This window comes from Echinops telfairi, unplaced genomic scaffold, assembly GCF_000313985.2.
Source record: "Echinops telfairi isolate 266 unplaced genomic scaffold, ASM31398v2 ScPeMD7_7410;HRSCAF=8448, whole genome shotgun sequence".
Classification (NCBI taxonomy): Eukaryota; Metazoa; Chordata; class Mammalia; order Afrosoricida; family Tenrecidae; genus Echinops; species Echinops telfairi.
Genome location: NW_022111310.1, coordinates 8615474 through 8627005, shown reverse-complemented (window position 1 = coordinate 8627005; position 11532 = coordinate 8615474). Strand labels below are relative to the sequence as shown.

The 11532-nt window shown below is 38.4% G+C and overlaps 1 protein-coding gene across 1 annotated transcript; it reads right to left on the bottom strand.

Moving 5' to 3' along the window:
* Positions 1 to 2178: 2178 nt before the first annotated feature.
* LOC101647772 (olfactory receptor 13D1-like) lies at positions 2179 to 3117 on the bottom strand. The gene has a single exon (XM_004711052.1). It carries the CDS (start codon positions 3115 to 3117, stop codon positions 2179 to 2181), a length of 939 nt encoding a protein of 312 aa, XP_004711109.1.
* Positions 3118 to 11532: the final 8415 nt, after the last annotated feature.

Below are 11532 nucleotides of genomic sequence, written 5' to 3'. Positions count from 1 at the left end.
GACATTAAATAGATTGATGATAATTATTTATGGAAAAAATGTACTACTGTGATCTTAAAAACAGTTTTACTTGCAAGATTATTGTGAGTGGAGACACACCTGTAAAAACCGAACTGGCAATAAACATTGTGTGATAAATATATTAACAAGCCCCATCTTTCCCCCATTGTGACAACAGTGACCAAGCAAAAACAACAACAACAAAACAACAGCAACAAATCAAACCTCAAACCAGAGTAGCTGCTGAGCTACCCAAACAACTAAACATCTCATGGGTTAGAGTCATGCTTGCTTTGGCTTTTCAGCTCATTGGCCGAATATGGGAACATGCTTCTGCTCTACTTTTTAGTTTGTTGTGTCGTTCCTGGGGCTACTAAAGTTTCAAGATACCTTCCAGAGATGCACAGATTGATTTCTATTCATCTGTAGCAATAGGAGAATAACAGGATCAGGAAGAAAAGGAAGACATGGACAGTACGGATAATTAACCTGCATTATCAATTTTCTCCTTTGCCACGAACTCAGAAGAACTAGATGGTGTCCAGCTACCATTACTGAACCTTTTAATTTAGGTTCCAAAAGGAACTCAAAGAGTGGGAAATGTCAAATTCTCAAGGACTCGAGAGTGTCTGGAACCCTGGAAGCTGGATGAAAGTCTGACTTGAGATCATCTTAAAGCAAAAATTATCCCTGATATCTTTTAAAAACCAAATAGTAGTGTAGCTTTCTACTAAAAAAAGTCCTACTTGAGAATTATGCTTTTTAAGAACTAGTTGTGAGATCATCTTGGCAATAGAAACCTGCAAGATGAAATAGTAACCTTAGAGGGCAGAGAATTTACATTAAACAAGAAGGATGGGATGATTCAGAAATGGAGGCCGAAGATTGTTGCCCAACTCTGAGAATATAACTAATGTCGCCAAAATGTACAAGTTCAAACTCTATATTGGTGTATGCTTTACCGGATAGCTGCTCAACAACAACAAAATAATTTATTTTTAAAAAGTGATTATGAGAGAGGAATAGTGAAAAATCTCAGAGCAGTCATGTGGAACAAAAATGAACATCAGAAATACAATAGGTAATAGGTAAACACTCCCCAACAGGGGAGTTGACTCAAAATCTTTCAGGCATTCATAGTAGAAGTCTGATGATTATAATTTAATTGTTCAAAGAAAAAGACCCTCTAAAGCTGGAGATTAATGGGACCATCCAGGTAAAAATTTTTATTTAAAAAATGTGAGTGGAAAGGGTTGGGGGTTGGGGGTGGCAAAGGAATGGACAAGTTAGGATTATATAGTTGTTAAGTGATGAAAATCCAGTTTAAGCTAGTTTTTCAATAGAAAGATATTTTAATGATACATATAACTAGAAAGAGTAATGATAAATCTGATTTTTGAGTTATCTGGATCTAAGAATTAAAACCTTAGGATCTTCCCCTCCACTCACATTTACCTCTCAGTCAGACTCTATATATTGGCAAAGATTGGCTCCAGGCTCACATCCTACCCGGTTAACAGCAACAGCAGAAAGAGTACCTCTTTTCATTACTGAGGAAACACACTCAGCATTGAGTTTGTTTGGCCTGACTTGGTTTATAAACTGCCCTGCGTGCATCCCAATGGCTAGAGGGATTTCCTTCTTGAACTGGCTAGACCTTTTTTTCATGCTTACCCCTGTTTCTGGAGGTCTGCACCACCCAGCACTTCATGGATGGTGAATGAATGCTAGAAGCTTAAAAGAAAAGGATGCATTCTTTACCTGAAGAAGAAATGCTAGACGTCAAATATGACATGCTTAATTAAAAAAAAAGAGAATGAGAAGGAGGTGTAAGAACAAGGAATGGAAGAGAGAAGATGGGATGGAGAAAGAAGAGGAGAGACTAGATGAGACAAAAAGAATAAAAAATATGAGAAAGAGAAAGCAAGTGAAGAGAAGGGAGAAAATCATTTTGATGAAAAGCTTTTATGTGGCCAATTGGTAGGGCTGTAAATAGCTACTCTGCAGACCAGACAATATTCAGATGGCATACATGGGCAATCTATGTTGAAAAACATAGACGTTCCATATTGGTTTTAAAACACCCATGTTCCTGACTGTGGGTTATAGGACTTCATCTGTACCTGTGAGAGACTAAATCTTGTCTGTCTCTGAGGATGTCATACATCTCAACGTCATTCATGTTTTCGGCAGACCTAAGTGTTTACTCAGGACTTTCTTCACAGCCTCTTTTACCTCCTTATTCCTCAGGCTGTAGATGATGGGGTTCAACATTGGAGTCACCACTCCATAAGACAGCCCAATGATCTCATCAGAGGTCTTTGTGTCTTTTGACTTGGGCTTCATGTACATAAAAAGGGCTGACCCATAGAATAAGATGACCACAGTCAGGTGAGCCGAACAGGTAGAAAAAGCCTTCTTTCTGCCCTCAGCTGAATTAATTCTCAGTATGGAGGAGAGAATAAAAACATAAGAGATGAAAATTAACAGCAGGGGAAGCACCAGTAAAACAATACTTGCCGCTGTCATGATGAGCACGTTGATGGTGATATCTGAGCAGACAAGTTTAAGGAGAGCCAGGATCTCACAGGTGAGATGGTCAATGACATTATTCCCACAGAAAGGCAACACCATCGTCATGGTTGTTTGCAGTAGGGAGTTTAGACAGCCTATGATCCAGGACCAGACGGCCATGTGCCCACAGAGAATCCTGTTCATGATGATGGGGTATCTCAATGGGTTGCAGATGGCCACGTACCTGTCATAGGCCATCATAGCAAGGAGGACACATTCTGTGGAGCCCAAAGAAAGTGAAAAAAACATTTGTAGTGCACAACCAATTAAAGAAATGGATTTTCTCTCGGATCTAAACATGATGAGCATTGGAGGAATGGATGATGATGTGTAACAGATGTCCAAGAATGAGAGGTTCCCAAGGAAAAAGTACATAGGGGTGTGGAGTCGGGAATCCAAAACGCTGATGATAATGAGGAAGCTGTTTCCCAGAAGGATTATCAGGTACATGATGAGGCAGAGTATGAACAGAGAAAGCTGGAGCTCAGGGTATTGGGAAAGCCCCACCAGAAAGAATTCAGTCACAGCAGAGTGATTCCCCATCGCCTGTGATCAAGTCGTCTACAGGGGTTAGAAAATGACACGATTCAGGAAAATTGGAAATGTTACTGTGCTTTCAAATATGATTATACAAGGACCTTTTCATTGCTAAATAACAAAATTAAATCTGTATTTTAATAACTCAAACCCACTGCCATAAAGTTGATACAAACTGACAACTGACTAATTTAAAACATCACATAAAATTAGTACTATGCCTATTATCCTATGTATGGATTTGTTATGTTGTGTAACTTTTTCTGAGACTCAGCTTGCTTATTGTAAAATGAGAAGGAAAGCAATCACCTTTGGTCTTATAATTGAATACCAGTTGAATTTTTTTACATGCCTGGCATACTAGATGGTTACAACATGGCATCTGCGACTGTATTACATACACATGCTATAAGGCAATATACTAAAATGAACAACAATGTTTAATATGTATTTTAATAATATAATACTATTATTGATTGAGCATTTGATTTCTTGTAAGCACTTAACCTATAAATTCATTAAATTTCAAATCAACACTCTGAAATAGTACCAATTTCACAAAGGACGAGTCAGAGAAAAGTAAAAGTGCAGTAACCAAGGTTGGACAGATGGGCTAAGGCCAGAATTCAATATCCAGTGGTATGGTTACAGGCAACTGATTCTAGTTCAGGCCTCTTACCGACTATATCATCCTGCTTCGCATAGCTCTCTACATATTTTTCTTTCTCTCCCCTCCAACGTGCTAGAAGGACCCCTTCTGTACAACCCCCTCATCACTAAAAGGTCCAAAAATATGCAGTACTTGAGTAAGGAAAAGATTAGCCAGAAATATTCTCATTCTACAATCCAGATGATTGATTCCATAATCCAATGAGGACAACTAACCACAGAGATAGTCTAACACAGTATAAGACACAATCCTTTTATTATGAGTGTATAATCATGTTTGGGCAATTTAACAGGATGAAAATGAAACAATTGGGGCAGTTGCATTTTCAGTGATCTAGGGTTAACTTTATAAGTAGAGTTTATCATGCTGGATGAAATGGAAAATGCAGGAACAAAGACATACTTACCCAACACTGCCAAAGATAGGATAACACTGTGGATAGCCATCTGACTTATGAATATATATGCAAAAATGATAAAGTAAATCAAAGGTATATATTAAAGTTATAGGACTTATTTCATGAACACATGAAGTTCTAAAGCAATGCTTGGGAATCTATCTATCTATAAAACATACAGGTAACAAAAATAACCTAGATTATCTTCTAACTAAATGGGAAAAAAGCATTTGATAGAATATAACTTTCCTTATGTATAAAACATCTTGATAATCTTGACATAGGAGGATACATCAATAAAACAATAAAAAGATCAAGCTCTTGGTCAACATAATTCCAAATGGTTAGATATAAATACAAGTCTATCCTAAAAATTCAAAACTAATGTTACTTCTGTTTAACATTTCAATATTAAGATACAATTATGGAATAGAATAAGAAAAACAAATGACACTGGGTATGCCATGGTGTTTCAAGTTCACTCATTTTTTAAGTTTTTTTCCCTTCCTTTTTTTCTCTAGGATGCTGGAATTCTGGCCTGTAGTGGTGTGTTTTATGAGAGAATATACTGCCACATAGGATATCACTAGTGTCAATCGGCAAAGGGTCAAAGCTCATGATAAAATGTTAGACAGAAAAAGGAAGCTTTATAATAACACAAGTGACTGTAATCTTATGTATGTCCTTGTATGGCTGGAAGGAACTCCACAAACATGTAAGCTTTCAGGCATTGATCATTTCTTAATCTTCTCCATTTCCGTATTTTCCAAATTGTTCATGATTACCCTACATATTATAAAAAAACTCCAAATACCATTCTCTAATTTCTGTTTGAAGGAAATGGTGACTTTCAAAGTTAGACGCTTGGGTTCTCTGAAACCCAAGTAGCAAGAGAGACAGTCCTTGGATAGATTTCTTCTGTTTCATATTACATAGATTAATTTAATGCTATCTAGTCTTCTGACTTCAACTAATAGAGCTAACACATAGATTCACTATTAATACAAGGCATAGCCTCAATTCTGGCAAAAGATTCTAGAGCCTACCCGTTAGACATAATGGATAGATCACACTCTAATGATTACAGTGCAATCAAGGATAGCAGACAGATGGGATGCCCAGTAAGGCATTACCTCAGAATAAGAAAGAGAAGATACCCAGGTAGAGGCGGGGTCGTGGGAGTACAGTGGGGACTTCTGTTACTTCGGCTCCTGCTGCTGCTTTTTTATTACCTTAAAGTAGTCAGTTCAGTTTCTCGGTTCTCCAGCTTTGTCTGTCTCTTGGCAAAGGCTCTGTCCTTTACCACAGCTTTGGAGAAAGCCTAAAGAAGAAGATCAAACTCGGGTGGAGAACTCTGGGCCATGAGCATTCACCATTCTCAACCCTATGTTGCCAACAGGAGAGAGCAGTATGTCACTGTTGGCAATGAAGAGCACTCACCAGACTCCCTGTTTCAATCCAGGAGTCTCTTGTAACAGGCTATGCCCACTTACCACAGAAGGTTTCTCACACGAAAATATTCAGTGCTGAACTCCACGTTTGTATCCTACTGCTTCTAAAACACCCGTGGTATTCACCATGCGAGCTGCTCCTTGCAGTGGGTCTCCAATGCGTGTTGAAATAGATGAGTGCCTTTGACATGCCCCACCCACAGCTGATAGTGAGCATTCCTGGGCCCATCAGAATTAAGTTCTTTTCTCCTTTTGCTACATGCTCTTGAGGAGTATCATGGGTTTTGTTTCTTCTTTTCATATTTTGTGAGTACCAAGTTCAATTTTTCTATTACTGGGAACACAAAAGAAAATTTGAATTTTCAACTTATAGGAGCTTCCATGTGATAGATTTAATACTGGTTTTGCATAATTCAGCTTCTTATTCTGAATATTCGAATCAGTTCTAGAAGTCCCTTCCCCCTTTCTTCAGATTGCTAGCAAGGTGTCTTTATGTTGAAACTACTATTTCTTACTAGAAATTGCAGTTGTCTGAAGTCAGAAGGCGGAGTCTATTCCAATTTGTGTGGACTACTCGCTGTACAAAAATTGGGCATCGAATTCCTAGATTCACAATCTTTCTTTATCCAAGGCGAGGAGAAAAAGCTAATTTACAGTGATGTTTCTACATATCCAAGATACGTACTTCAACCATCAATCCTATTTTTTCACCTTTTTACTGTTTCAATAAAAATTTTATCACACAAAAAAAGGTTTTTATTTTGGAATTCCTAGTTCCCAAATCTGCACTGCTTTTTGAGAAAAACTCCTCCACTCCGCTCTAATTTACCTCATTTAAACATCTGTGTTATCAGCGCAGGGCCCGCAGCTTCTTCACTTACAATGGCTAACATGACGGATTCGGTTTTAGCTTTCAAATCTAGGGAGCTGTTTCAGAAATAAGCATGAGCATCTCGATTCAGCACGCCAGCGTCTCACTCATTTCTTTGTCCGCCTTCAAATGGGTGGATTTCTTAGTTTTCTACTCCCAAATGCACAACTCATATCCCTCTGCAGATGACTGCTTGTAGTGGTGAGAAAAACAGACAAAATAAAGCTTTTATCCCGAATTTCATGTCATATACTTGTATCAATTATAAACAGTCTGCGGCAGAAGCACTCCCTCAACTTTGAGCCCTAACCATTTGCAAAGACCCCACAGTGGCTCTGGCAGCCAATCAAAAACTCATTTATTTTCTTCTTAGAGACCGTGTAATCCCAGAAGTGATTTAAAGTTGAGTCTTTAATCCTACTGAAGGTAGTAACTTTTAGGTAGATTAGAGATAATGTCTCAAAGATGTAATTGCGTATGTTATCAGATGCTGTCAAATTTGTCCCGACACCCGTGATCTTATGCACAGCAGAATGGCACACTGCGGGTCCTGAGCGAACCTTGTTGCTTGTCGTGCACGAGCCCATTGGTGCGTCCACTGTGTCCATCCATGTCCTTCAAGGTCTTCTTCTTGTGCACTGACTTTCTGCTCTACCAGCCACGGTCTCTCCTTTTCCCAGGGACAGGGCTTTTTTGATAGCACATCCAAAATTTATGAGACAAAGTTTCTCCTTCTTCCAAGACAGATTAGTTTGAATTAAAACTTTCTGTGATGATATAGATAATATTTACTTATTGTAGAAATCCCAAAGGAGGAAATGAATCATCCATAATTGTAGACATTTTATTTATGTCATTGATGTATTTTTATGCATATAAGACATATAATAAACATTTAAGCACAAAATTTTCCTCTCTTCTAACCTCTCCATTTATAATTAAAATATTCCACTTATATTTTGTCATGTTATATAGTACAACAAGTTGAGCGTTGGGCTGCTAATCCAAGATTGGCTGTTCAAATCCAGCTGCCGCTCTGCAGAAGAATAATGAAACTTTGCTTCTGTAATGAGTTACAGTGTTGGAAACTATTGGAAAGGTCTACAGGATCACTATTAGAATCCCCCTTGGCAGGGTTTGCTTTGCTATGTAATAATGTTACCATACTTTTAATGGGACATCAGGAAAAAGTAACAATCGTAGAAATGGAACTGTTTCCTGCTGCAGTCTTGAAAATTTCCCATTTTATTTTTTTTGTTTTTGATATAGTGACAGTGTTGGAGGGCAGGGATGAGGGTTTCTGTTACTCTCTATTTCCTCTAAATGAAATTCAAGTCTCCTTATCAGAAGTTTTTATAATGTGGCCCTTTATTAGAATAGTAAATACAAATGCGTTACATTTTTCTTTTGTTGGAATGAAGATGATGTAGTGGTACAAAAGCTAAGTTGTGGAGATGAATGTTAGGGAATGACTCCCCTAACTCCACTTTCAGTCTGCTGTGCCACCTCCATGTCTTAGTATTTAAACTCCCTCCATATGCATATTAATCTGAAATCTCCGGAATGGTGAAGGCCTTGCTGAAGACACCATTACCTTTAGTGGTGACATTTTAGCTCCTCTGTATTAATTATACTAGGAAAAAAAGGGCACATATTTTACAAATAGGAACAATCAACTGGACTTTAATTATATGGCAATATAAGTATTTCACAATTTTTATTTTTTCTATTTATATTTTAAGTATCAACTATGTACCAAGCACTTTTCTAAGTTTTGACTCCTTAAAGTTTAGTCAATGTTGTAGGGATTTAAAAAGATGAAAAAGGTAAAATCTTTGCCATTTGGGAGTTTCTAGTTCAGGAGGGAATACATATATAAACAGAAGACAATATAAAATAAAACTATTTGAAGGAATAAAAAGTGAATAACATACTTTTAAAAATAATTATTTTTGGAAGCAGCTCATCATGGCTGCAACAAAAGGCTCAAACACAAGAACTATTTTTTTTCTTTTTTTTAATTAGGGCCTCATACAACTCTTATCACAATCCATACATACATCAATTATGTAAAGCACATTTGTACATTCATTGCCCTCATCATTCTCAAAACATTTGCTCTCCACCTAAGCCCCTGGCATCAGCTCCTCATTTTTTCTCCTCCCTCCCCGTTCTCCCCTCCCTCATGAACCTTTGATAATTTATAAATTATTATTTTGTCATATCTTGCCCTGTCCGATGTCCCCTTCATCCACTTTTCTGTTGTCTGTCCTGCAGGGAGGAGGTTATATGTAGATCCTTGTAATCGGTTTCCCCCCCCCCAAACCTCCTTCCCTCCACCCTCCCAGTATCACCACTCACACCACTGGTCCTGAAGGGATCATCTGCCCTGGATTCCCTGTGTTTCCAGTTCCTATCTGTACCAGTGTACATCCTTTGGTCTAGCCATATTTGTAAAGTAAAATTGGGATCATGATAGTGGGAGTTGGGGGGAGGAAGCATTTAGGAACTAGAGGAAAGTTGTATGTTTCATCATTGTTTCATTGCACCCTGACTGGCTCGTCTCCTCCCTGAGACCCTTCTGTAAGAGGATGTCCAGTGGCCTACAAATGGACTTTGGGTCTCCACTCCAGACTCTCCACCTCATTCACTATGGTAGGATTTTTGTTCTGATGATGCCTGATACCTGATCTCTTTGACACCTTGTGATCACATAGGCTGGTGTGCTTCTTCCATGTGGGCTTTGTTGCTTCTGAGCTAGATGGCCGCTTATTTACCTTCAAGCTTTTAAGACCCCAGACACTATATCTGTTGATAGCCGGGTGCCATCAGCTTTCTTCGCCACATTTGCTTATGCATCCATTTGTCTTCAGCAATCGTATCATGGAGGTGAGCACACAATGATATGATTTTTTGTTCTTTGATGCCTGATAACTGATCCCTTAAGCATGTCGTGATCACACAGGCTGGTGTGATTCTTCCATGTGGTCTTTGTTGCTTTTCAGCTAGATGGCCGCTTGTTTACCTTCAAACCTTTAAGACCTCAGACGCTGTATCTTTTGATAGCTGGGCACCATCAGCTTTCTTCACCACAGTTGCTTATGCACCTGCTTTGTCTTCAGCGGTTGTGTCGGGAAGGTGAGCATCATAGAATGCCAGTTTAATAGAAGAACGTGAGGATGGTGCAGGACTCTTTCGTCCTGTTGTATACAAGGCCCATATGGGTTGGAACAACTTGATGACACCTAACAACCCCCCTCCACACACACACACACACTCACATACTAGAAATACTTTCCTGGAATGTAAACTATAACTGGATGCAGCTTAGCACACTGACAGTGAAAAGAAGGATACCTCAAGGTTCACAAAAGTATGAACCTGGTGTACTTTCACCAGGTTTTTTGCCTGCCTGCAAAAAACTTCTATTTTTCAGCTGTTGCTAGTGTGCTGGAAGTTCTCAACATGAATTTAATTCACACTGAAAAATCAATTTTCAAGAAGCTGGAAAACAGGCTGTGTCCCTTTTTATTTTCCTTTTAAAAGGTGAGAAGCCTTCTCAGAGGTCCTCATCCTAAATTCATTTTCATTTTTCTGAACTGGGTCATATGTTTAGTTCTATAGTATCAGTGGCAAAGGGGAATGAGATTACTGTTTGTCTGGAATTATCAAGCTCTCTCTGGTCCTAACATTCCTGATCTTGTTGCTGCCTGGTTATTAAATACAAGATACAAGCGTTGTTATTAAGAACATAGAAAGAGTTGATAGCAGTGGTGTACAGGCAATTATAGCATTCTGCATCCTGACAATAAACAAGAAAAGTCTTTGATTCCTCTTTTCTTTAGATTAGGCCATTTCTATTGACCTATTCTCAGTTTTATAGATTTTTTTTTCTCATGCCATCTGGAGTCTGTTGGAAAATTCTCTAGTAATTAAAAATTAAATATTCTTCAGTTCTAATCTTATTAGTTGGGCCTCTTTAATTTTTCATTGGTCTTTGTTAAGATTTTCTATTTTAATTTCCATGGTCATTTTTAAAAAACAACTTCATGGCCATATTTAGAATATCTACTTGAATTTTTTTGTTTTTTACTTCTATCAACTTATCACAGGGTTGATCTTCATTGATTGCATTTTTGAGTAGGTATAATATTTTTTATTATTGTTTGAGTATTTTCAATAATACATTATAGAAGTCTGAATTCTTCTTTCTCTGAAGATTGCTGTCCTGGTTGTATTTTTCTATGTAAGAGAGCATCTCAAAATTAGTCACTTATCACATTAATTTTTCTAATGACTTTCCAATTTCTGCGGGGATTTGTGAGGACAGTTTGTCTTCTCTCTACTTGACGTCAGCTGGTGCAGTTTGAATTTTGGCCAGTGGATGAAGAGTGGCAATTCACTAACATGTCTGATGGTTAACATAACCTTAGGGTTATGACTAGTATATCTACACACCGTTTCTTCACATATGCTGCATAAGCTACAACGCTGAGGAGGAAGGGAGACAGAGAGACTGATATAGATATATAGACACTCTAAGAGGAGAGAGGAAGTGGGGAGGCAGCAAGCCCTCCAGGGGGAAGGCATATCACTCTCCGTAAGTAGTTTTGGAAGTCATGTGTGTTAGACAGGGTTCTCTAGAGAAAAAAACCAGAATGCTAATAATTGTATATATATTTATACAGATAGATAGATATATAACATAAGAAATAAACAGTTAATTAAATTATAAAGCAGTATACATGGCTCAGTGCAATGCACTCTCGTGAGACAGCTGTGAGACACTGGCATTCCTTCAAGTCTTGAGGGCTGCTGGGTAGCTCTCTGTACAGCAATTCAGGCTATCCCGGCACAGCCAGAAAACAGCAAGGCAGGTAGGTCACCAACAGTCAGCCAGATGACAGGGTCCGACAGTCCCAGCTCAAGAGATGTATATTCTAATAGTGTGGTGAAGCAGGTCTTGAAGGAAACTCAAATTACAGCAACACAGTCCATGGGTTAGGTCCCCCACAGGTAGTGTAGCTTGCAA